Source organism: Balaenoptera borealis, assembly GCF_965194805.1.
Source record: "Balaenoptera borealis genome assembly, chromosome: 15".
Classification (NCBI taxonomy): Eukaryota; Metazoa; Chordata; class Mammalia; order Artiodactyla; family Balaenopteridae; genus Balaenoptera; species Balaenoptera borealis.
In genome coordinates this window covers 10,659,868-10,687,201 of record NC_138871.1, presented here as the reverse complement: position 1 = coordinate 10,687,201, position 27,334 = coordinate 10,659,868, and the positions used below count along the sequence as shown (strand labels likewise).

The 27,334-nt window shown below is 47.5% G+C and overlaps 1 protein-coding gene and 1 long non-coding RNA gene across 17 annotated transcripts in view; one reads left to right on the top strand and one right to left on the bottom strand.

The window, feature by feature from the left end:
- The window catches only part of LOC309611611, a 126,583-nt gene that overhangs the window by 57,824 nt on the left and 41,425 nt on the right, over positions 1–27,334 (top strand). The window lies entirely within an intron of this gene.
- BCL2L11 (BCL2 like 11) overlaps positions 1–27,334 on the bottom strand; it is a 153,458-nt gene that overhangs the window by 114,025 nt on the left and 12,099 nt on the right. For 4 of the 16 annotated variants that reach the window (XR_014234617.1, XR_014234620.1, XM_082356242.1 and 1 more), the window contains one exon: positions 14,923–16,253. The exons of 4 other annotated variants lie outside the window; for them this stretch is intronic. Coding sequence is in view for 5 of the 12 variants with exons in the window: in XM_082356242.1 (XP_082212368.1) it covers positions 16,213–16,253 (41 nt within the window). In the remaining 7 variants the exon portion in view is untranslated. Of the gene's footprint in view, positions 1–7,708; positions 7,834–9,387; positions 11,061–14,922; positions 16,254–20,611; positions 26,357–27,334 lie in introns of those variants that run through there. 8 more of the 16 variants (XM_082356236.1, XM_082356241.1, XM_082356240.1 and 5 more) reach the window with 5 other exon arrangements.

Here is a 27,334-nt window from a genome sequence, read left to right as displayed (position 1 = left end):
ATGAAAATAATATGGGGGGGGGGGTATGCAAAGACATGCCAGGGTGGCAGGGGAAGGCAGGAAAGGTCTGTTAAAAGGAACACCCAATCCCTGACAAATGAGAAGATGCTGCAACATCTGGGTTAGCGAGGATACAGGGACACCTGGCCCCTCGACAGCAGGCGTGACAACACGGCACACGCCGTTAAACCAGCGAATGATTGCTTTTGGACGACATTCCGTGGAGGAAGCCATTACCACTGATTCCAAGAGCCCTGCCAGCCCAGAAAGCCCTCGACAGCTGGCAGAGCTCGCCAAAGCTGCTGCTGGCACAGCGTGGATGGCCCACACCTCACAAACAGCTGGAGGACGGGCAACTGGCGCCAGGGCAGACGCGCTGCCCTCTGACACCTGCAGCCGTACTGATCAGCTTCCTTACGGGAGTCACCGAGCACACGGTCTGGGCCTGACGACGCTAACGTGGGGCAGGCGTGGTCGGCCCAGCCAGCGTGAGATCTTAGGCTTCTGGCCTCCAGGACTGTGAAGAAATACATTTCTGCTGTCTCAGGCCCCCTGTCCGTGGTCCTGTGCTCCGGCCGCCCTAGCAAACTAATACACCGGCTCATGCTTAACCATCGTTCCTGGTCCTTCACCTTTCAAGTGAAAAACAAAACTTCTTAGCTCATAGTTGCGTAATGCTGTTTTAGTCTAAATCATAAAAACACTTTAGAAAGATACATTACAATGATTCATTTGGGGAAAGAAAAACTAAATATGCTCCTAGGTACAGACAATTTATGTCTTACACACACACATATACAAAGTGCAGGATCCCATCCAACTGGGATTTTCATCTCCACGGTCTAGATCAAGAAGCGGATTATTTGGGGTGACTGACTTTTATGGCCATCCTGACAGCCCATGCTCCTCTCTGGCTCAGGGGCTCCGGCATCACGGGCAACGCTCGACTTTGTAGCCTGTCTGCACCCAGTTAAGTCTCGTGGGCACTCTTGAGTCACCAGCACCGCATGCAGGAGAGCACGGCGCAGCCCACCATACAGCGCGCCCACGGGGCCACCATCAATGAGAACAGCCCGAGAGAAAGCTCCCCTCTCTCAGGAGCCAGAGGCAGGCAAGTGCAAGCTCCCACCTCGCAGACGGAAACACATCCACACATGCCAGTGAAACCTGAAGCCTACACCAAAACGCAGTCAAGATGCGGAGGGTCCTTCTTGTCCGAAGAGCAACATGACAGCATCTTCTTTACGGAGCTTACACCCTGCTGAGGGACAGAGCCATGCGAATGAACACGATCTTGTGACAAGGGTAATACAGAGGTAAAGACAATGACAGAGAAAAAAGCATCGGCCAGAGAGGCGGGCAGCGGGGCCAGGAGAGCCGGGGCAGGAAGGCACAGAGCCAAGCCCCATGTGGAGTCAGAGAAAGAAGAGTTACTGGGAGGAAAGGAGAGGGAATTACAGGAGGAGAGGCAGGGCCCTGCACGCAAGAAGGAGCAGACGGCTTGGTAAAAATCGTCTTTTATGGTAAAATATAGTATTTGATTTTTCACAATAAGCCAGAATGAAAAGCAGTGTCAAATTCCGGGACTGTTCCATCCAAGAATCGTCCCATAAAGGTAAGCGATGGATTCAGGAGCTCTGAGTTTCCCCGGACAGACTTAGGTTTTCTTTGAAGATGTGAAATATGACCTTGGAGACAGTGTCAAGAGCATTCAGCAGGGACGTTCCCTGCACGTCCACACCAGAGGCCACGGGCTCACCTGGGTGGCACATGGGGGTAGGCTGTACCGAGGGTCTGCCCTGGAGTGGGGAGCAGGGTCCAGGCTGACTTGTCGTGACCGGGGAGCAGCCTGTATATCGAGGAGCTGGGCCTCCACGTGGGGTGGGACAGGAGAGGAGGCTCAGGGACCGGACACAGCGCCGGCGACCACCATGGCTGTAGCACCGGGACCGCCCTCAGGTTGCACTCGAGGCCACCAATCAAGTATCAGGGAATTTAATTACATTTTAATGCCAAAACAATCACAGCCAAACCAGGGAAGCAGGTGTGCCGCATGCAAAAGAGGCCTGGAGCCCAGGCTGCCCCGGGGAACTGGCCAGGTTGACCGCAACATACCCGCAGTGGGCCGCTCTGATCCCGCTTCACTCTCCTGCAGATGGAGAGGAGCCCAGCCTAGAGAAAGTACACAAGACACAGCAGGCCTTCGGACTTTGTGAGCCTGAGCTTGGGGATGAGAAGGATCGCCCGCTGTCACCGATAAATGGAACAACCTGGCACATGCCTTTTCAGTCTTCACGACCCCCGAGCCAGCGTGGTTCTCCTGCCCTTTCACAGACGGAGCTTGCGGGTCAGGAACCACCAAGTAACCCCGACGGTTCAGCTCAACTCCAGCTCAGCGCAGAACACCCACTCACCGATCTGGGCTCCAAAGGCAGGGTCAAACCTCGCTGGGCCAAGTGATTCAGTACGTACAACCCACAGGTACACTCAGCATTACTCAAGGGGGCTTACCGTCAAAACCACACAGATGCGCACAGGGCCGTAAAAATGAAGGTTGAGGATGATCACAAATATTAAGAAAGAGAGACTTACCCTGGGAACTAGGGCTGAGATTTGCTGCAACAGAACCACAGTTTAGGGAAGAGCTTCCTGGCAGTCAAGGTAACAAGGACATTATTTTTCACCGTCTTATCAAAAAGAGCTCAATACCAAACTCTAGGAGACAAACCAAAAAGCAAGGTATATCCGCAGAACTCTGAGACTACAAGCAATTTTTAAAAACTTGTTCAAAAACTTGTTTCTTATAGAATTTCAACACTGAATGCCTAAGACATCCTAAACTTCTTTTTTTTTTTTTAAGGTAGATACATTTTTAAGTGGGAACACGTTATAGGAGACTCAATTCTGGACTCTGAGCCCAGGAAGGGCTCTGACAAAGAGAGAACCTCTGCTCCAGTTTGGGCCAGTGAGGATGGAGTGTCTGTCTGTCTGGATGGCATCTGCTCCCCCAGGGGCGGTCACAGCATCTTCCAGAACAGTGCTGAGAGCTGCCATCATCACAGGTGACAGAGTGAGGCAAGGGACAGAGCGGCCCCGGTGATGGATGGAAGACCACCTCTACCCATTCATAACCCATCAATCTAAACGTTATTTTAAGTGACAAGCGCGTGACACAGAGGTCAGAGAGGAACAGGGCCCATGTGTGACGACTCAATGTGGAGACTTGCTAAGAAGACCTGGTCTCTCTCCACTTTAAGACCAAGAACCACCGTCAAAGGACATCTCAGCTCAGATTCCAGTGCAGGTTCCATATCCACTGCTGTCCTCAGGTGTCAGACATGCTGCTGCAATGCTGCCCAAAGACCAAATTCACTTTCTATTTATCACCAAGGCAACATGGGCATTTGCATAGCTAGTGCCTAACATGCTTTGATGTCAACACAGCTGTGGAAAGGGTGCCAGCGGAGCTCCTTCACCGGATGCGGTGCCCCCCTCCACCCCAAGCACCAGAAGTGAGCTCTCCCGCTAGGGTGATGATGTGATCCTCTCACGTCGCAGAAAGACTGCATCTGCACAAATCCCGCTTTCCAATTTTCAGTGCATCATTTCAAAGAATCTATTACAGGTACCGCTTTTGGTAGGACAAGTAATCACTTCTCCCATTAACCTGACATGCACTGCATTTTCTTAGTACAATACCTCCCCCTCCCCGCAGTAGATCCCTAGATAACTTGTCGGCCCCCAGGCCCCACGGCCCGAGCTGGCTGAAATGAAGAACCCCGGCCCGTGACCTTCGAGGTGTGTCACTGTGTCAGCCACGGAGAAGACGGAGAGATGGCTCTTACAACTCCCGCACGAGGCACCATTAGACGAAATATTAGACGCAGAGCAAGAACACGCTGTTCTAAAATGCCCCAGCCTCCGACAAATGCTAATGAGATGTAAGCACTTTAACCGCAGCTCAAACCCCTCTGCTTTGGCTCAGCTGGAAGAAGTCTAGCGGAGGATGACGTGATAGGCTGATTATTTCTGTATGTCTGCAGGAGGGCCGAGCCTCAAAGTGCATCTCCATTTCCTCCTCAAGAGATTAAAAAAAACCCAGCTCGACCTCTCTGAAGTCCCCCTCCCGGCACCTGCATCTCCAAATGGTTACGTGTTGATGGCCTCCGGTGCCCCAAGGGCCAGACAGCCATGCAGGTGTGCCCACCTGCCACAGCCCGACGGCGCCCTCGCGGGCGGTGTGAGCGAGCACACAAGCCACATCCAGCTCGGTGCCCACCCAGCCATTCACACACACACCAGCGCCTCAACCTCGGCTCACATCTGTGTAACCCAGACAGACGCAGCACGTCCGGGGTCCCCACCCCCGGCCCCCGGGGGTCCCCCCCGACATTTCCTTTAACAGGCTGGGTACTTAGCAGACACACAGGTGAACAAAGTTACTAGTATCTCTCTATCCAAAGCTTAAAGACCGATGGAGAAAAGTCTCAACGACAGTTCAAAGTGAGACAAAACAGAAGGATGGTAGCAAGGGATGATGGACAGCATTTTCTAGAGGTATCTCTAAATGCTTTGGTTTAATCGTCACTACATCCCTAAGAGACTGACCGAAAATGGGGCTCCTGAAGGTGGACAGACGGGGTCTGACCCCAAGGTCCCTGCAATTGTCTATGAGCTGCATCTTCCTACGAGATCACCTGGGGCTCCTGAAGGTGGACAGAGTCTGACCCCAAGGTCCCTGCAATTGTCTATGAGCTGCATCTTCCTACGAGATCACCCTTTATCCTCCACAAGTCATGGAAAGCCCTCGTTCAGCCCTCCACAGCCACGGTCTCCATGGAGATAATCTGAACCCCATGCTCTCGGGGAAGGTCTCAGGGAAATACAGCAGAGCTGATGTCACAGGAGGGAGGCTCTTCTCTCTCACAGGCTCTGGCGTCTCCGTGATGGGCTCATTCTCTTCGTCTTGTCATTGTTCGTGTGGTATGGATATGGCATGTGTCAGACAGGTGTGCAAGGCTCTTAAGACCACAGCTGCCTTATCCAACTCCAAGGAAGACACTCATTAAACCTGAAAACTGTAACCCAAATAAATGGCAGGCATCAGTTTATCCTGCTCACAGCTGGTTGTGCTATGAAAACTGTCATTCTATCAACCTGTGTGAGACAAATGTGGGGCATCATCTCATGAGATAGGATGGGCCCAGTTTTAATGTTTGATATGCAGATTTTTCATTATTCTTTTCTCAGACAGTAATAGAAAGCATCTTATTTTGTTAAACTCCAACATGTGATTAATGAAGGCCTCGAAAGAGGGCCGTCTGAGAACATGCATCTCTGGACGTATGGTTTATGCTATTACCAAACAAGCTACAATTTTGACCTCTCCCCGTCCACTAGCTACAGAAGACCATCTATAGAAGAATATCCCTTCCGAAAACGAGGATCAAACAGCACAGGGAATTTCACTTGTTAGGAAAGACAACACATACAGATTTCAAGTTCACATATAGTACAGTTGACCCTTGAACAATACGGGTTTGAACCGTGCAGGTTCACTTACACACGGATTTTTTTCAATATGGTACCTGTTTCATTTTACAGATCTTTAAATTAGCGAAGTGGGGGGAAACATTTGTGTTCAATTAGAGATCACAGTATGTGGAATCAAAAGGACTAGGGTTTGAGTCCTGATTCTGTCCAAACGGTTTCAGCTTCCTGCCCTTGGGTGAGTCATTTATCAATTCCTTTGTCTTGAGGCAGGGATGGCAGCGCGTGGATTTTTGACTCCAAGGAGGGTCGGCGACCAGAGCCCCTTTGATGTTCGAGGGTCAACTTATAGGAAAATGCTAATGTGTTGACACCAATTAAACTGTTGTTTCCCTCAGAACCAGCCTGCAAGCCACCTTTTCTTCTCTACTTTGTCTGGTTCAGGGCTATGCTTCCCTCTACGTCGTTCGGTCAATTCATACCTGCACACGCCCAGGACAGAAGTAGGAGGCAGGCAGTGTGAACAAAAGATACACTGTCTCTTGTGATCAAACAATGAAAGGGTTTTCATCTACTTCTTGGCCCTTCCAGAGAGCCTGTCCTAGCATCGCGGGCTGCTGTCCACTGCAGTCCCCCACCGGGACATCCCCATGCCACAGCTAACCAAGAGCAGCCTATTTGAGCACAGAGTGACTTAGGCTGGACAAGCTGATGGCAAGGCAAGAAGGTGAGTGATCACAGCCTCGGTACAGCCAGGGCACGCTGGTTAGAGAATGGGGCTGATCACCCCAAGAGCACGTGTCTTCACGTTCTCAAGGGTCTAGCACCCTCTCCACGGCCTGAGATTGCAACCCCAGCCAGGGCCAAGAATCCCATCCAATTGGACACCATCCCCAAGAACCGGCGATGAGCACACGGCATCCCACGCCTGCAGGGGACCGGAGCCCACACTTGCTGACGCTCCCTCCAGCAGACGGGACCTGGACTTGCACTCACGCAATTTCTGAATTGCGAAAGAAGCCAGCAGAGGCTATCAAGAACAACAGGAAAGCTGGCTGCCTGGGTGGAGGCCCCCACCCACGGGGAAGAGGAGGCATCAAGGTGCCAGCTGCTGCAACACACACAGATGCCGCTGCACCGCGGCTCCCAGCCAGCTGCTTGCCCTCTTCAGAAAGCCCCAGAGAGAGATGCAGTTTCCCCGCTGACGTCCCTGGCTGCCCGGGGTTCCCCGAGAGCCCTCGCCCTCCCTCCCCGGAATCTCACAGAGCTGGACACGGGGAGCTATGGGGCCAGGACACCGTATGCTTGCAGGCCACCCAGCAATGAATCCCAGAGCTCCACCGCTTCTCTGGACCCTTGGGTTCTGTCCCACTACATGCTCTACGTGTGCCTAGGCTGCTGCAGCACTTTAATGCCTAATGACATGGTGGAGATGCACCACAGGGCTGCCACTGGCCAAATCTGTGACAATCTGAGCATTAAGTATCGAGAGGGACGCATAATAACCTGTTGAACTAAACACAGACCCATGAACTAAAGTTGACAAACGAAATAAACACAGGGGAGAAAGGGAAGTTCTTCCTCATTTATACACACTTTCCTTCTATGACAAATGGAAAAGTACTGACTTTGTAGTGGAGGACACCACCTCTGACCAGAGTCCCAGGAACGGGACAAACCGACACCCTGTGCCTCCCGATACGATGCACGGAGGAGGACACAATGTCACACTGTTGGGACAACTGGTGAAGTCTACGTAAGACCCACAGATGACACAACAGTACTGCCACATTGTTAGTTTCCCAATCACTCTGCGGTTGCACAAAAGAATACCCTTATTCTTAGGAAGGACATGCTGATGAATTTAAGAGTAAAGGAGTATCGTGCCTGCAGCTTGTTCTCGAATAGTTCAGAAACTAGTTTGCAGACAGGTAGGTACAAGGAGGGAGGACGTTAAAGCAAACATGGCAGAATGTTAACAGCAGGGGACTCGGGTGGCAGATACAAGAGGGGTCTTTGTACCATTCTTGCAACTCTGGCGTAGAAGTCTGCAATTATTTCCAAACAGAAAGTGACAAAAATACAGCAGACTTGGAGCAGTAAAACTCCCATCAGGTAGAGGGGCGGGTTGCCCTGCCCTGGCAGGGTTCGTTTGGGGCGATGACACCCACCGAGTCACAAAAGGAGAAGGGAACATGCACCGGGGCTTTGCGCTCACCTGTGCCTCTCTCACCTCCTGCTTCAAGGATTCAGACTCCACAGCTCCGTCTCATATGCTTCCCCACTGCCCTCAAGTGCACTGAGCACATGACAACTACACGACAACTTCCTCTATTGCTCTAACTGAAAAAACGGGAAAATATCCTGTCAGGCTTCGCAAGGCTCATGGCAACAAAAGACCAACACTTTACAAAACGTACTGTAACAGTATTAAGCAAGTAGAGACACCGAATATTTAAAAGGCTCCGATCCACCATAAAGCAGCGCGGCGACGGACTCTGCTTGCCAAGAAGGGACACCTCCCCGGACAGACAAGCGCGTAACTTGGAAGCAGAATCCCTCCCATTTCCTCCCCAGATTTCCACCCCCAATATTCAACAATGGCCCATCAGTGTGACTGCAGACAATGGACTGTTTTGAATCCGACAACTCTTAACACAGGCGTCTGCGGCCCTGGGGTCACTGTGTCACTATCCCGAGTTTCAGAGTCTGCTGTTTTGCACTGGCTGTTTATAAGACCTGGAGAATATGTTTGTTTCATTTTCGAAAAATGAGGTTATAAGCTAGAGTCTGTCCCTACTCCTCCCCCGATATTCCAGCCTTCTTAGAAAGCTAGAGTCCTTTCAATGATTAGCGACTGCATTTTTGCATTGGTTCTTTTTTAAGAGATGCCAAATAAGGTTCACGATTACAAAATATTGCGAAATACTGCAATGAGACTCATTCTATTTATCTTACCCAAAGCACTGAGAACAGGTTACAGCTCATTTGAAAAAACAGATATGAGCACCTTCAACATTAAACCGTGTAATAACACTGGGAGCACGGTGGGGAGGCGGGGTGTGAACCGTGAGAGGCTCTTCTCCCACCTGCACGGGAGAGGCTTGGTGATGAAGACCACCCGATGGCCTGTGTCTCCTCTGCACGTGATCTGAACTGTCCCCCACCTCGGCAGCCTACCTGTGGGCATGGCTGTGCTCCAACTCCCCCGCCACCCTAGCCCATGTCTCACCACCGACCATTCGGGGCCACCACAGAGATGCATCAGCCAGACCCATCCAGGCAGGCTCGGGGGAAAGCTCTGCAGAGTCACTGACACTTCACGCCAATCATGGAGTCACTGATACTTCGTGTAAGTTTGAAGAGAAACTTTTGCAAAACCTTCTTAAACACATCTGGCTCTCTGGCCAAAGGTTCTGATCCAACCCCCTGAGGATGGAGCTGTGCTGACTTCATCTCGGTGTCCAGAGCTCCCCGGACTCTGAAGGCACCAGAGCCCGGCAGCCTCACTCCTCCTGGGGAGCCCCAGCCAAGCCAGACCTGGAGCCCTAAGGACCTCTACCACCTGCTTTGAGACGGGATGGGGAGGTGGCAGGCCCAGCGTGCCGGTCAGTTCACGGCCCAGGCTCACCCTGAGAAGCCGCCGTAGCCGTCAGAAGTGACCTCTTCCTGCTGGATTCGTGACACGTTCCAGAATCAGGACTGGATGTATTCAGCCTACCCTCTTGAAGGGACCGACGTCCCGAATATCCTAGGGCCCTGTTTCTGACCACTGTCTCCCAGTCAAGCGGGAGAGCTGAGTCCACGCGTACAGGAACCCCGAAACCCCACCAGCGAAACCGAGGCAGAAGAACTAGGGGAACGGTAACTGCTGTGGCAAATTACAAAACAACCCACCTTGCCAAAGTGATTGCCATTTCAGATCTAGGCTGAGAGGGAGTTCATGTTCTGTGAGCGGGTCCCCGTCAGGCGTAGGCTGCCAGGTACTCTGTCAGCTAGACCCAGTATCACAAGAAATTCCGGAGCCCGTTCGTCCATGTGACATTTCCCGTTTAATGACAGAATCACACGATAGCACATTTCCCATCAAACACACACATACACACCCTATAGAAGGTATGAAGAGGATCCAGTGTTGAGTTTTCTGAAAGTCCCTAACTCCCTTATGGAGATTCTATACTGAAGAAATGAAAAGACTCTCTTGTAATGGGAAAACATCTCCATGTATGTTTAAAAAACCTTAAAAGGCATTGTATATAACAGGAAAACAAAACTGATTGAAGGCAATTTACAGGTAACATCTGTTTACTAAGCAACAGCTAGCTACAAAAGAGACTAACATTTAAAGCAGGACAGAAATATTGGGGGGTCCTAAGCATAAACTCCCTCCAGAAGGAAAAAGAAAGAAAAAAATATCTTTAAAAAGTATTCATGTGAAACAATAATGTTTGGAAGAAAAGGAGTCAGATGAAAAGTAACACAGTAAGAAAGAATGATATTAAATCTTATTTTGTAGAAAATAATTGTTAAGTGCTTCCTTCTGGATAAATCAACAGAAATACCTTCATACATGGTTGCCAGAAAAAAGGTAAGCAAGCCAAAATCACATTCTCTCACACATTTGCTGGTGTACCCCTACAGGAAGTAGTCACACATGCTCATAAGAGCCTAACTCCCTGAGTTAAACCCTACCCATTTTAAAATGTCTTCCATGGGAATAAGGTGTCCAAATGGTAACATATATTGCCACTGGGCAAAACAAAATACACTCTGTGCCTGCAGAGTAAGATCTAAAGCTGAATTTTTTTTTTTTTTTTTTTTTTTTTACCCAACAGCACACCTCAAAAATCCCAGTGGCACTCAATTTGAGGTGTAAAATTTTTATACCCCAAATTACAGGCTATGAATTATTGGCCTCCTAATAACATTTCAATAAATGAACACCAAGGACAGCAGTGGGGGCTGGAATGACACAGAGGCCCCCCTGCTCTGACTCACTGCCTGGCAAATCACAGGGGCAGACTTTTACTTTAGAGCTGGCATCGTTCCCTTCGGCTGAGTGAAGATGGAAATTTAAAAATTTCTTTACTTTTGACCCAAACTGCCTCCAGGGAGAGCTGAAACTCCCTCTCTGGCTTGAACACTATGTTAATATTTATATGGGAAAATTTCAAAGCATATACATAATCCCTTTTTTTTTTCAAGCATGGAGGGTTTAAGGTTTGTGCTCCTATCACCCCTTGGTCGGCCTTGGATTTTGTCTAATGGCCACCACTTACATTCAGCCATAAAACAAATGGAAAATGGGAAAGGAGGAAGAATGGTAGGTCACACATAGGTAATACCGCTCATTTCCAGAATAAGCACAGGATTATTACTAGTCTTTTCTTTTCTTTTCTTTTTAAATGGCAGGGAGAGGTAGGGTGTGAGGGAGAAAGGGGGTAAAGAAAACATCATTACCCTCCTTGGGTAATATGCATTAAATTCGTCTCCAATACGCCGCAACTCTTGCGCAATCCATATCTCCGGACGCATATCTGCAGGTACAGCCTGAGACTGCCTCATGGAAGCTGCATCAGAACAAACAGAACAAAAATCACATTGTTTTCCATAGATCATTTAGAAAGTCCCAAAGGTCAGTTTCTAGAAGCAAGCCCATCTCACACACGCTTTCATGTTTTGGGACGCTCCCTAACTTCAAGAGCTACAATCATGCGTTCGAGATTATGGTGGCAGGCTCTGCTACGTAACTCTAGTTCATGAATAAGGAATACAGAGTAATTTCCTTTTCAACAACAACTGGAGATTCAGAATTGCCAAATTTAAAAATCTCCTGGCCAGTGAATTACATACTTTCATTTCGAGAAGGCAAACTAATACAAAAACGGCACAATCGATACCGCCCAAGAAATAGCCTCGAAACATATGAGAATGTAAAAATTTAGGCTGCCCGTAAAATAACTATTATATTTTGATCTTAAGGCAAGGTAAAATTCCTAGGAAAATGTCACACGTCATCGAGGAATATGAAATGGTTGTATTCAAAGCAAAGTCAGTGAAAACCTGAGAAATGAATGAGCTTGTTTCCATGGAAGGAGGTGCAGTGATACACAGCCAGTCTGCACAAGTGCCACCAAGGGGCCAAATTAAAGCATAATTGCATGTTTTGTTTCGATATTAATGCAGCCAATAAAGATGGCCTCAAGTCTGCAAACACCATATGGAGAGAGGAAATGTTTTGGGTGTAAGAGCAAAGGCTTTTTTGAAAGGAGAAATAAAGAGGGAGGTTCACCCTTTCATTAAGCTGTCACTCCCATCCACACCCCGTACATTCAGCCGTTGGTTAATGAGCCCATTTCAAAGCCACGTGACGGCCAAAAATGGAGCACAAAAATGTGAGTTGTCCAAAGATCTACCGAGCATCAGGAAGATGATATTCTCCAAGTACCACGAGGAAAAGTGTTCTCCACACTCAGAGAACAGCTGGGTAACACGGGTGACAGGAAAAGAGATGAGATTATTGGATTTCAACTGCTATTCACATGCGGCTTACGCTAACTTCCTGTTAAAAGGAGCACACTCTACTGGCAATTAAACACACGTGTTACGCTTTAACCACAGCGAAAAATGTGAACACCTAGGATAATCAGATTTTGCCATAACATGCATATAGTTTCCTGTTTTGTATTTCTGTTAAAAAAAAAAAATTTTGTATGTTGTATTAAGAGTTTTATTTATCATTGCAAATAAAAGTGATGTTGGTTCCTGGGTCTACAAAAGCACTTAAAAGTGAACTCTTTTTTGAGTTTTTACCAAGTCTTCTCAATCTCTTGCCCCAACTTCTCTGTCCCCCGGCCCTCACCCAAGAGAAATGAACGACGATCCCACAAAGGCTGAGGCAGGGCGTCCTGTGTGTGTGTGTGTGTGTGCGCTCGTGTGTGTGCGTGCGTGTGCGTGTGTGCGCACAGGTGTGGGGGCACTGAACAAAGAACACACGTGCATCCTCTCCAGAATCATCTGTGCTGGCAATGAGCCAGAGGGGAGATTCCCCAAGGACGCCTGGTGACGAGCATAAAGGCTGATGACAGGAAACTTTTGGGATAAGCCAGGCATGTCCCCTGAATACCCCTCCAACCACACAGAAAACTGCGTTGGCTGTACCTCTGTCACAAATTCTATCGTTACTCTGTACAAGCCTATTAAAATTAAATTTTAAGTAGCTAAACCAGCAGAAAACAGAATTCCAGGGTATATGTGATGCCAAGTGGTCTGTAATAGTTCACTCCCTTCTCCTGGGTTTGCAGTGCTTTTAGGATTTTGTCCATCACAGGTACCAAATCATTACTATCTTTTATATACTATCAGCCAATCAAGTGCTCTTTCCCTGACTTTAGCAGCTGTTGTTACAAAGTTAACTCGCCCTGGAGGAAAAGGAAAGCCTCTTTTCTTAGAATGATCACTGGTCATCACCTGCAGAGTTATCTCAGGGAGACGCATGTATCCACAGATACAAGTGACCAGACCAGCGCACAGGAGGCCACGTGGTCGCTCAGAACCCCTGTCACCCACCTCTCCTGGGCTCCAGAGCCCCACTCATTTCTCACTACACTTGGCTCTCTTTGAGAGAGTAAATCTGCCTTCAATCCTAGAGTCAGAAATGCAGAAAATGCCAATTATCCAAAGAAAATCTGTGAAATCTAGACTGCGTAATTTACAAAGATGACAGACTGGTAAAAACTGTTGGCAAGTTACCCAGAGTTTAGTAAGTCAAGATACTCACTAATTTACCCAATGAATATGAATGCCCATGAGCCAGACACTGCTCAGGAGATGGTCTGGGTACAGCAACCAAAGACGCCCAAGCCCTGCTCCCACGAGCTTACATCCCTGCAGATTAAATGCTAAACTTCAACTAAATGATAAACTTCTTCTGGACAAGGATACTCATACCTTACATTCTTATAACACGAAACGAAGTTAACTCCCCCGGTTGATTTCCCCCAACCTGCAGGTGAAGTCTACTGAATTCTATTTAACACCCTCACTTACCTATGTGGTTTAGAAAGTTCTGTCTGACTCACAGGAGGGCTGACGGCCAGAAGCACCACCATGGGAGCCGGTGCACATCAAAATGAGCACCTAGTGACTGCATCAACCTGGCCAGCAGCTGAGAAGGACATGTAGAACATTGGGGGCCAGATCCAACTTGTTCATCTTAGAGATAAATGCCCTGCTGTTTGTGGGGGAAGAAGATAAGCAGATGTTTCTTCTACAGAAAGAAGAGTTCCATAGCTAACTGCTAGCTTCAATAAATGCACAGAGAGAAACACATCCGCGTGGTCTGGCAGTGAGGCCCTGGAGGCTGTACTCCTACAAACTCCTGGTGCAGACGGTCCGCAGACCAGGCCCTGAGAAATCCTGAGCAGGAGGAAGAAACCACGGATCAGTTCTGGGGCCCAGACGTGTGTCTTTGGAGAACATTCAGGAGTCGGGACAGTTGTATTAGCCAAAGATAACTGGTTAGACCAGGCTTAGCATACACTAACTGATAAAACAGATCAGTAAGAGAGCTAGCAACTGTGCTTAGGTATATATATTTTTTGAAGTTTCTACAGAATAGTAACATACAATATAAATTAACGTTTGCGAAGGAGACTGATGTGTCTGGACTACCCTAACACAGCAGCTATCACCACCTGGCTTTAAGAATTGGAGTTTTTTTGAGAAGCAAATACTGTTCTTATTCCTTGAATAAACCTAAAATTAATGACCAACATTCACCCTGCAATAAAACCTAGCCCATAAATACAGAGAGTACTGGTTTTAAGGTAAGATCATAAGATAAAAATTCTATTTTGAATATTTTCAAAGGCATCCTATTCCTATATTTTAAAAGGGTGGCCTTAATCTCAGTTAATACAGTGGATTTTTGCCACCTAAATTTCAAAGATTATTTCTCAAGTAACAAATAACAAAATATCTCCTTTTGGTGGTGAGGGGGGCCGGGGGCTTTTCCTTAACTTCATCACTAGTTTAATGTTGGTGTCTGTCACATGTGGTCTCATGTCACGTGAGAACCTAGCAGGACTAAGAACGGGGTCTGGCTGACCCGAGAATTTGCTTGTCAGCCCCATGGCCGCACTGGTCGGAGCCAGAGTTAAGGTTTTTATTCCCTTTATCACCAGTTTGCTGAATTCTGCCCCCCAGTGACCCAGAGCACGAACCACCACGATGCGGAAGGGATCCATGGCTCGGTCTTCCGAAGGTGAACCTGGAGCTGGTGGGGTTCAAGGGCAGGGGATAATCAAAAAAAAAACATACCCTCACTCCTACAATCCTTTCTAGATACCCAATCTGCCTGCTCCCATGCTAATATAATCCACTTATCAAAAAGATCATTTACATTTATATCTCTAGCCTGTAAGACAGATAAACATCAAACATAAACATTTTATTATGCTCTCTGCAATGTGCTTAACAGCCGTAAATATTGATACCTGATCAATAAAATGGGTCTTTATTTGAAACAAAAGCTCTTATTAACTTAGATCACATTTTTAACTAAGGCAATTTTACATAAACATAAGAACTTCAAAGGGGAAACTGTGATGAGGTGTATTTTCACCCACAGAAAATGTAGTTTCAGCATTTAAGAAAGCATTTCATGCCATAAACCTGGTGCTAAAACAGGAGAGGGGAGGGAAGAGGAAAAGGCACAGTGAAATATAAACAGCTCTTAATGTAAAGCTACTACTCCAAAGCTGTAACCAGAAGTCCACACAAGGCCAGATCCGATCCTGTAAGCACCATTCTGAGCTGGGGAACTTGCTGGGCCCAGATTTTCTAACCAAAGCCACTAATCAAAACTTTGGAATGCAAGCAACTGTGTCAGACACAGGCAATTCTGTCAAAAGTGCGATATGTTAGTTGAATTTTCATCAACTCTTGGAAACAATGCTAGAATTTTCTGAAATCTAGCATTTCAGAATCTAGCATTTCAGGTAACCTGATTTCCTATAGGAAAAAAACCCCCCAAAACCAAAACAACCACGAGGTCTATGATTAATCTATTTTTCTATACCAGTGTGCCGGGTGGGTAGAAAGGAGGACATTTTTTCAACGCCAAAGAACTCTGAGTTACTGAAAGATGTGCAGTATTGCATTAACAGACTGTTGTGGTTCAGCTACAAAACTAGTTTCCAGCCCAGAGGGTAATTCCAAATCTTAAAAGCTCAGCGATTGAAAAAAAATTAATATCGTGGTTAAGTGGCTGATAGTGAAATCAGGCTGAGGCTTTCGGAAAGGGCTTTCTGTAGCACCGCCAGCGAGAGTGGGAAAATTTTAAAAGAACGAGATTGTCGATGCATAATGAGCTCGACATCAGTCAAGCCAAACCTTCTGATTTTTCCTGAACGCCCAACCGCTTCCACCCCACTGTTCCGATCGGCAGGTGTTCAAAGGAGCTGAGGTCACATTCTGACGTTCACTGCCATCTTTCCACACCCGGCCGGGCTGCTGTGCGGATGCTTGCTGTGCGGATGACGAGAACCATCCTGCGGGCGGCGGGACCGTGTCTTACACGTGCGCTCACACCACTGCAATCATCCTTGGGGACAGGATGCTCTCATGTCCCAGGGCCAGCATCTGTTTGAGTTCCCAGCACATCACTACTGGAGCTTCAGGTGCAGAACCAGAAACCAAACGAAAATCCACGGACACATTTCACTCTATACTGTTTTCAGATGTTCGGTGAGCTACAAATACTGGGGTAGAATTGAGATTAGATTTTCAACTAATCAACATGAACTGAGCTCTGAATCAATATGCAACTCAGAGCTGAGAAAGGGTTTCTTGGTCCCTGAAGAGACGCGGAATGTATGACTTTGAAGAAATTGTTGTTTTTATTTTAAACACACCACAGAACATAATACTTAGGCAAATAAGTGCTCATTTTGCCCGGCACTTACCAGGGACTGTGGAGCAGAAAGCAAGCCCCTCCTCCTGGCATTTTGGGGCTGTCCATCTTTATCCCTGAGGAGACTCTGGATTGAACCAAAAGACATAAAGGACCCCTTCCTTGTTGGCTCTGAAAACAGGGCTAAGCCAATTCCAAAAGAGATGCTCCAAAAATGTTCGGAGGAAACACTGCTCCTGCAGGTGGCCACTTTGAAGGTCAACACTCATTTGGAGAAGTAAAAATTCTGGGATGTTTATTTAACCCAACAGTCTCCTTACTTAAGGGGCTATCTTCAGAAATATCTTTATCAATTGAGATTTATCCACAGCTTACAAGAAGGAAGCAATCAGACAGCTGGCCAAGGTTTCCATAGGAAACCCATCTGAGTGACGGAGCTGTCTCAGCAGCTCCAGAATTCCCAGCCACAGGGGAAGGAGGGCCGCTGCCATGATAATAACTGACTACCAGTCATTTACTATCATTTACTGACTGCAGTAAATGCTATCAGAAATCACCTTCAACTCTGATGGTTCTCAGAAAGCAAACGAGCCAGAACCCATTACACACACACACACACACACACACACACACACACACACACACACATAAAACCCTCCCCTTCTGGGTCTACTATTTCTCAATTCCATCATTTTATTTTTTGATAAATACTGTTATCAATTCCACTGAACCACTGGATGAAAATGAAATGGATCAGAAATAAAATAAAGAGATAGTATTCAGCAGCAGTACTCATGAAGTTCCTAAACCTGCTTTTCCCTGGTACACACATGGGTCAAGCCTGAGCAGTTGCATGAATTCAAGACGCTGCTTTATAAACAGCTGCTAGGACAAAAAAAAAAAAAAAAAAACTAAGAAAGCGAATGAGATGTAGCCAGTGTTTTCATACTTACTCTTTCCATGTGTATTGCCCACTGCTTTTATGTGGCCATGAATAAGAGAATCAAAATAAGCTGCTTTGATCAATTTCCAGTCTGACCATTTGGAAACTGCCAGTAAACCAAGGCTGTGAAGCTGGACACGAGTCTGAAAACTAGTGTTCGTATCTTCCCCCTTTGACCTTAACTGTATCCTACAATAAAATATGACTCTAAAGGCATTAAGATGAATGTGTCATGCCTTCAACCTCAGAAGACCTAGTTACCCATCTCCCCTGAGCTGTCCTCTACACACATATTTTCTAGAAGCCAAGGCCAGGAGCAAACCCAGATCCCGAGTTTTTATGTCTATGTCCAAGGACATACCTGGCTAACTCTGGGTCACAGCAGAAGCCAGCATCTTTCGCCAGGTGGGGGACCTGGCAGGAGCCTCCTGCACCATGATGCCTGGTCGCCCGCCCTGGGCCTGGTGCACCCCTTTTCCTAAGGCACTGTAGCCCTCGCTGATAGGCATTAGGCGCTACAAACTTCTCCCTCCTGGAACTGGAATATTCTCTTCTAACCCAGATCCCAATCTAGATTCTGTCCCCTGGGGCTACAAAGACAATCTATGATCCCTCTCAATCATTACCCCTCTTTTTAATCAATGCAACTGCCACCTCGTGCCCCAAAGCTGGTCCGGAACCAGTTCCTTCCATGTGCCTGTATGACGAGCCCTGGGAATGCCCTCCATCACCACTCTGGTCCCCCTCGGGATGCTCCAGAAGCATGATGCTCTGATAGCGTGTGGCCGTGGTCTGCACTGGGTCTGGTGGGGGGCAGCAGGACACAGGACACTACCGTTCCTTGCTGTCCCCACACTGCCGCTAGCCCCCCAGTCTCCAGAACAGCTGTGTCTCTACTTCCAAAGTCTTAGATTCCTTCCAGAATATCACAGAGGACTTGACTGTGCCTGTGCCATCTTATTCAGAAGAACAAGTCCAACCTCGTGACCCTTCCACTGACAGTGGAGGCAAATTCCTATCCAGACAATTTATTTCACTACTCACTCCAGCAAAACTACAAAAAGAGAAATGCTTTTTGGAGACCTTTTATTTTATTTTGGCCACACCATGCGGCATGCGGGCTCTTAGCTCCCCGACCAGGGATAGAACTCTCACCCCCTGCAGCGGAAATGTAGCATCTTAACCACTGCCAGGGTTAAACTGTAACCCTGGCAGTGGTTAAGACTTAAGTGGTTAAGGTTAATGCAAAGTAGTCTAGAAGTGAATTCTGGATTGGGATTGGCTAAGTGGTTACAGCCAGGGAAGTTGTAAATATACAACTCTACATGCTAATTCACTTGAGACCGTTCCTTAGAAATAAAGTGTTAACAATTTTGAAGTTACTAGCTTTCGGTAACCATTCGTTGTTCCTGGCCCAAAATCAGATCTGGGGGAGGAAATGAGAATTTAAACTACAAATATAAAAATTTTTGATTACAGAGTGTGTGTGGCTTCCTCTATAAAATTTAACGCTGGCGGCAGGAAACAGGTGACGAAAAATCTCTTCTCCTTAGTTCACGTGAAGGTCTTAAGCATCACTGTTATTTTGTCCTGATGATAGCGGAGACCAAGGCAAGGGGCAAAAAACCAAATCCTGAAAAGCTACATCCAAAACAGCTTTCCAATTAAGACGTGTAAAAGCCTATAATTTTATTTATGCAGTTAAAATTTATACTGGCAACGCACTAAGTGAAGCGCTCATCTGTGAACGCAGATATATGGTGACTGATAACACACCAGAAGGATGAGGCATAATGAAAGCTTCCCACTTAAAACAAATTCACAAGAGGCAGCTGCCTCTTTTTATCCCACATCGTTATCAAGAGAGGAAACATTACACCTCAATTCCAGACACATTTTGCATAATCACAAGGATGGAATCATTGTGTTTGGACATTTGATGGCTTAAATATTTCGCCTCAAAACATATGTCTGCTGCAGTTGGGCTGTCTGACTTCTCCCTAAAAAACTCACAACGCTTGTGCGTCTGGAGAGCACGTTTATGCTGAAAGGGACACAAGTGAACACAGCCCCAAAGCCTTTTGTAGGAAACCCAATGATAAAAAGAAGTGTAAGAACTGAACGCTGTGTAAAAAATAAGAAAACCAAAAGGTTAAAGCGAGCAGAGAATCTGACCGGTATCGTGAGCGGTCAATCAGAAAGACGGTTGGAGCCCAAGTCCCTTCATCCACTGACCAGCCTGTACCGACCTCGTTCAAGCCGCCACCTAACCTCCGTGCGCGACACGGCACTTCGGGGGGTGGGGGGCTGCGGATCCCAGGCCTTCTCTGCTAACCACAAAAATGTTCTGTCCATGGCTGTGCCATGTCCCCCCTCCCAACACAGGAAAAGAATGGAAGCTAGAGTCACCGCCTTAGGGCAGATACAAGTGTAAGATGCACAGAATTCTGCACTGAAAGATGTCTGGTCTGGTGGTATCAAAGGTCTTTTTATCTGCTCAGGTTCTCAGGTTCTTCCTCTTCCTCCCGATGCCCTTTCCCCTCCAGAGACACAGCTGCTGGCCAAGCTCTACCACCTCATGGGCTCAGATCCTGGGTGCGATGGTTTGGTTACCCCCGCGCTGAGAAAACCACTGTGCAATACCGACTAAACAGGGTCGTTCCAATCCAGAGCAACTCCCACCCCGCCCACACCGGATACCCTTCAGTGCTCTGACCGCTGCAGACTGGCTGCAACACCCTCCCAATGCAGGAGGACACTGGTCCCCAGGCAGGTGGAGGGACTTGCCCCGGGGACTGCACGGCATCAGAGGAAGGACCAAGACTGGCCTGGGTCACCTGCTGGAACCTTCCACTCCAACAATTCCTACCAAACTATCAGAAAAAAGGACCGGGGCTTCCCTGGTGGCGCAGTGGTTGAGAATCTGCCTGCCAATGCAGGGGACACGGGTTCGAGCCCTGGTCTGGGAGGATCCCACATGCCGCGGAGCGACTAGGCCCGTGAGCCACAATTGCTGAGCCTGCGCATCTGGAGCCTGTGCTCCGCAACAATAGAAGCCGTGATAGTGAGAGGCCCGCACACCACGATGAAGAGGGGCCCCCACTTGCCGCAACTGGAGAGAGCCCTCGCACAGAAAGAGGACCCAACACAGCCATAAATAAATAAATAAATAAAAATAAATAATTAAAAAAAAAAAAAGAAAGTATTATTTACAAAAAAAAAAAAGAGGACCGGAGAGAAGACGAAGCACGGTGTATTGTGTCAGGCCTTCCTTACAGAGAAAACCCAGTTCTAAGCTTCAAATGAGCCCAGTGATAAAGAGGGAATCACGGGCACTCATCCACTGCCTTAAATATCACTGAATTCTCTTTAAATCAACAAATATATGTGCTTCTGCCACGTACCAAATCATTTCCTTAAGTTGGTGAGTTGTTTTGACCAGTTTAGCAGAATTTATGCTCAGCTGTAAGTAAAACTGAGGTCTGAATTCAAATATATACTAACATAGCATAGATCCAGAATTCACTTCTAGACTACTCTGCATTAAGAAATTTCTCAAGGGATGAAAAAACAAATAAGAAACCTTCTTTTAGTCTCTCTTCCCCAGCAAACTCACCCAAACTAAGGTTGTCAAGTGTGGTTCATCCCATACATGCACGCCCTGACCCCGCCGACACACATTTGCAGGAGAAAAACAGGTCCCTTCCACATAAGCAAGCTTCTGTTTAAAAAGTCTCAAATCACTCACTAAATCTATAAATCACTTACATCAAAATGTTTTAGGAACTGGAGTGGGACGCATACTCTGGTCCAGGAACGTGACTTATTTTGGGAAAAAAAAGTTCCCAGAGCGACTCAGATAGTCGAGAATCATTGTGTCCAACCGGTTTTAATTTTAACACATACACCCTCTTGGACTGAAATGGTTGATTCCATTTTTTAGAAACTTTAGCTCCAAAACCATTTTCACGCCTAAGGAAGGGCCGCAAAGCCCAAACTAAAAGCAGCATCGTGCCCTGTGCTCCAGCACCAGACAGGGCCTTGAACAGCCCTCACTCCTGGCCTGCGGGCACACGTGGCCAAGCAGCCCCCTACCAGGAGCTGGTCTGCTTCATCACCGTCTGGTTGAACCACAACTCTACTCATGAACCGTGGGGATCTGGTCCAGGGTAGAGAACAGAGGAAATGCAAAGTGAATTTGGGTTTCCCACAGGACACTGGGAATATCAACTCATCCTAAGCAAATACTTAAAACCACGAAGGCCAGCCTCTTATAAACTGGGCTTCAACTCGTGCACCAGGGAAATGTTTGTACTGACTGTTGGCATCGGTCAGCCCACAGCGTGTGAAGCAAAAGTTCCCAAGGATTCATGATTCGCTCACTCAGAAGCAAAAACCAAAATTTAACGATGGCCAAAGGAGCAGAATTTCCTCAGGGAAAAGGAAAAAAAAATTAAAAAGCTGTTTTAAAATTCTTGATTCTAGTCAGGCAACGAATATTTCTAATGTTAAATCCACGAGCAAAATAACTTTTATTTTGAAAAAAGGTGCAATAACTTCTGATTGCAGGAAAAAGTAGTTCAGCCTATGTCTTATGTCTCCAGACCATTCTTGCTCCAAACACACGCCTGAACTACAGTCAAGTTTCTGCCAAATCCAATAGGCCGTCTCCCACAGGTGTCCCCAGCACAGGGCCGGTTCAGACAGAGCCAGGCGCAGTGTGGGTTTCCAGATGTCTCTCCATGGTCTAAAGATTCACCAAGGTTCCTTCTCAGGGTGATATACGGGTTCACGGGCAGGTGAGGGGATATTTGGACCTCCCCCGCCCTCCCAGGCCAGTTTTTAGAATAGATTTTCTTTTTTTGTTTTTCTGTTCTGGGACCTGGCAGGGTTAGAATTATGGTAGCATTTCCAGATAATTCACTTCCCTGTGAGTTGCCTAAACTTGTGAAACGACAGCTCCTTTCCATGGAAAGGAGAAAAGAACATTTCATTACGTCATGCTTGCTGACCTGCCGTGGCCACGACGGTCACTGCACAGCAAAGAAAATAGTGACCGAGTCCCTACCAGCCGCTCTCTGCCCAGCAGCTTATGCAAAAGTCCCCCAACCCTCGGAAGTGAGCACTTCTGTCTCCACCTGATGGATGAGGAAACCGAAGCTCAGAGGGACTAACAGATCTGCCCAGGTCACTCATGGGTCTGAAGAACAGTCGGATGCCATCCAAATCCTGCTCCAGACCCAGGCACAGCCCTGCAGGGAAGGCAGCAGCAGCTCACGGGCACTGAATCAACCGGTAACCCTGCCCGATGAAGATGTTTTACAATGAAATACTCACTTGGCTAAAATAAGAGGCAGACCCCAAAACAGTAAATTAGGGGGCTAACGTCCATCGAAGTACTCATGGTGATGGGCCAAAAGCTTGATCTCGTCTGGATGAAATCATAAGGGGCGTGACAATTAATACCAAATCACATGAGCAAGTTAATACTGAAATCGTACATGCCGCAGTGACAAGCTGCTGTGCACGCCAAAAACGAAGATTAACGTTAAGAGAAAATTTTAAATATATATTATTTATTAAATTTATTCTATTATAAATGCTAGCCATGATGATTTTCCATATACAACAACAACAAAAACAAAAACAGGTAAGACGACCTGTAAGTTGAATACAAAAATATTCACTATTAACATTTTGATATTATTTTCCTTCTAATCTTCTTGTTATGCTTATAAACTTCTTGATACCAAAATTACATGTTATGGAGTACATGTTCATGTCCACCACAAAACTCATATGCTAAAATCTCTTCCCCAGTGTGATGGTACTTGGTAGGTGGGGCCTTTGGGAGGTGATTAGGTCATGCTGGTGGAGCCTTCGTGAATGGGATTAGCACCCTTGTAAGAGGAGGTCAAGGAGCTAGCTTGCCGTCTTGCCATCACATGAGGACAGTGAGAAGGTGGCCACCTACAAGCTAGGAAGAGGGACCCCACCAGAGCCGGACCGTGGCGGCACCTTGACCTCAGACTTCCAGCTTCCAAAACTGTGAGACAAATGTTTATTACTGAAGCCACCCAATCTATGGCATTTTTATTACAGCAGCACAAACAGCCTATGACACTAGGATGTCGCCAAGAACTCTGTAACCTTTTTAAATTGAACATTATACCAGGAGCGTTTTCCATCATTTTTAACATCATTAGAAGACAGCACCACAGTCTGGCTAATGGAGAGGTTTTCCCATACCATTTGGACTGCCAATAGTTTTCTGGCTGGTATAAAAAACGCCACGACGAGCCCTCTGCACGTACGTTTCTGCCAGCATTTCCTACAGAAGGAAGGAATGGCAGGTCCTGTTCTGTGCCTGCGGAGCAGGGTTGGCGGGCGGGCAGGCGGGCGGGCAGCACAGTGTTCACAGCCCGGTGCCCGACACAGCACAGGACCAAGGCGGCCGGGTCTTAAAGGACAGACGTTTGCTTTGGGTCCACAGGACCTCCGCAGAGAAGGAAAGCAGTCTTAGGTCGCATGCCCTGGCACGGGTCCTGGCCACTGACCAAGCAGAACGACCAGAGGACGGTGCCCAGAAGGTGAAAGCAGATGGAAATTGTGTCGCAGGAGGAATGCACTGAGACTGAGGCTGCCCCAGCAAGGGACGGATGAAGACCACTGGGCTCCAGTGTGGGAGGCGGGAGGGGTGCTGGTCCACGGGGAGTCCCATCCAACACAAGCAGGGTGACCACAGACCAGGGGCGTGCAGAGACTCGGGCACTGGGCAAGTGCTCCGATTCAGTGGTTTTAAAGTAGGTCAGGAAGCAAGGCATCAAGACAGTCAAGCATTCAACCGGCAATTATGTGCATATGTCTATCTAGAAATCTAACACCACAAAGGCCCTAAATACTAACCGAGACAAATCAGTGGATGATTGATCTTTCTCCTGCCTTCGAGTCCAGTCACACAGAACTACAAGACTTACCATTTTCCTAATGAGAAGTTCCCTTATGGCATGTGGAGTCAGACTTGTGTCACCCATACATTTTCAGGCAGTGCGTTCGAGGGTGGCATGGTGTGTACCCTCTGAGGGCACATCACCAGGGGAATCACAACAATAGACACTGCAGTTAGTATCTGAAAAAAGTGGCTAGGATTACTGTTAAACCGCTTCCTGACATTAAAATGCCACTATTCCGTATAGAGGATAAAAAGCAAGGGGGAAAGAGGTAATTTCTAAAGCTCTGAGTAGTACTTTGTAACCAGAGCCAATCAATACCAATCGTAGATAGTTAAAAGAAGATACAGATTTTTAGCTCCATGAAGGTGGGGTCACTCTACTCCTCCAGGTCCTCATTTTTACACCTAAGCACGCAGGACTGAGAGGGGAAAGAGCGTGGGCTGCCTGGGGACCGTGGGGCTTAGGGAATGACAGGGGGGCGGGTTCCCCGGTTTGCTCATTACCCTCCATACACCTCGGCCAGGGCAATGCAGAGGCCTGCAACGTGATCTCCAACAGGCAGAGAGAAAACGCTCCGAGGAAAGCTGTTCTCTTTAGCCAAAGGACTGGGGAATGGGGGCCCCCAACAGAAAGCCTTTTGGCCATTCCCACCCTACTCCAGCTGAACACTGCACGCTGCCCAGCCCCCTGCCCAGCAGGAGTGGTTGGTGCTCTGAAACCACCCAGGTGGTACTGGCAGGTTAGGCAGGGAGCTGATCTCCCAGGCCCTGCCCGGTGGAAACAGATGACGCTGTGATTCCCCCCTCCAGGGCCCCAGAGACAGCTGATGCTCCATCGTGACTCTGCAGCATGGAGGTGGTACCAGGCAGGGTGAGCCGCCACTGCACACACACATACACACCATGTATCAGCGGGCCCAGCCTCCACCTCCACCCAACGCTGACGAGCAATGGGACAGAACAAGTCAGAGTGAGTCAGCCCTCACTTCCCCCCCCTCAGGCCGGCGGGGAAGGCCTAGCGGGAAGCTGAACCTGCCCAGCCCCCCGCAGCAGCAAGACTGAATGAGGCGGTGGAGAACGGGGCTAGTGGCCCACTGATCCCCCTACCCCAGTCTCAAGGGTCAGTGGGACCCGGTGGGTCACTGAGACTCCACGCCCACCTGGCATGAAGGAGAACGAAGGGGAACTCACACCCAGCACCAGTGAGGGGAACGAGGTGATGGAGGGCAGGGCTGGTGTGTTTCACCCGCCCCCCCCCCACCCAACCCCAGCCCTCACGCTGGTGTAGACAGGGAGCAGAGAGGAACTGAGCTTTGGCCCCCGCCCTGCAGAAACAAGGCCTGCGGGTCAGCCCTCCACCTCTTCCCCCACCAGGTGTCAACAGGGGCCAGGGGAGCTAAGCGTACACCCCCGGCTGGGCTCCGTGAAGCCATGCGGGTCAGTGCCCTGCGGGTCGGTGCCCTGTTTTTGCTGGGAAAGTAGCAGCAAGGCCCAGGAGGGATCTGAACGTCCACCCCACCCAGCAGAAGCAGGAAAAATTTTAGAACTGAAAAATACATTTAAAGTAAAAAAGCAAAAAAAAAATCACTGGAAAGGACCAATAATAGAGTGGAAGTGACACAGGAGAGAACCAGCGGACATGAGGCTAATCAGCAGAATTTAGTTCATCGAAACAAAGAGAATATACGATGAAAAATGAACAGAGTCTCGGGGACCTGTCAGATCACAACAAAAATACTAATACTCTTTTGTCACAAAAGTCCCCAAAGAGGCAGGCAGGGACTGAAAAAATATCCAGAGACATAATGGCTGAAAACTTCCCAAACTTGGCAGAAAATATCAAACCACAGATTCGAGAAGCTGAGTGAACCTTGAAAGGGATAAACCCAAAGAAATCCAAGCCACATTAAACTTCTGGAAACTAAAAGACAAAGAAAAACCCCTGAAAGCAGCCAGACTGAAATGACACATTACTTATAGGAGAACAATTCAAATGACAAAGGATTTCTCACCTGCAACCATGAAGGTCAGGAGCAAGTGGCATGTTTTTCAAGCACTGAAAAAAAAACAACCGTCAACCACAAATTCTATAACCAGTGAAAATATCCTCAGCGGGTGCGGGGGGCGAGGGGAAATAAAGACATTCGCAGATGAAGGAGAACTAAGGATTGTTGCCAGCAGGCCTGTCATTGAAGAATGACTAAAGAAGTCCTCTCAACAGGAAGGAAATGATAACAGAGCCTTAGGACTTCAGAAAGGAAAGAATGTTGGAATGGGAAAAAGTGGGAGTAAATAACTAGGCTACTTCTCAGGAGTTTCTTAAATTACATTTAGCAAAAGAGATAACATCATCTGACATGGTGCTCAATGTATATGGAGGAAATATTTAAGACGATTATATTTGAAAATCGGGGCAGGTAAGGGGACCTAAATGGAAGAAGTAAGGTACCTACACTGCAAGTGAAGTCATAAAATGGTGACGCCACTGACGGTGGTAGATTATAGTAAGTTACATCTGTATAGTGTAATAGCAGAGCAATATATGTAAGAACACTACAAAAAAAAAGGCAAGATGGAATCCTAAAAAATGTTCGGATAACTCACAGTAAGGTTGAAAAGAGAAAATAGGAAACAGAAACACAAACAGAGGAAACAGAAAGATAGTAAAATGGCAGACTTAAGCTCTAACATACCAACAAGAACCTTAAATGTAAACAGTCTAAATGCACCACTAAAAAGACAGATTGGGTGTGGTAGAAAAAAACAGTATCATCTAAAGATATGTCGTATACAAAAAATCTTATTTCAAATACAACATAGGTAGGCTGGAAGGGTAAGGATGGAAAAAGACATCCCATGTAAACACTGCTAATATTTTTTACAAAAAACAGGAGTGGTTATGCTTTATAGCAATGATAAAAGGATCAACCTAACAGGAAGCTGTAGTTCAAAATGTGCAAACACCAAACAGTGCCTCGAAATATACGGAGCAAAATCTGACAGATATGAAAGGAGAAAGAGACAAATCCACCAT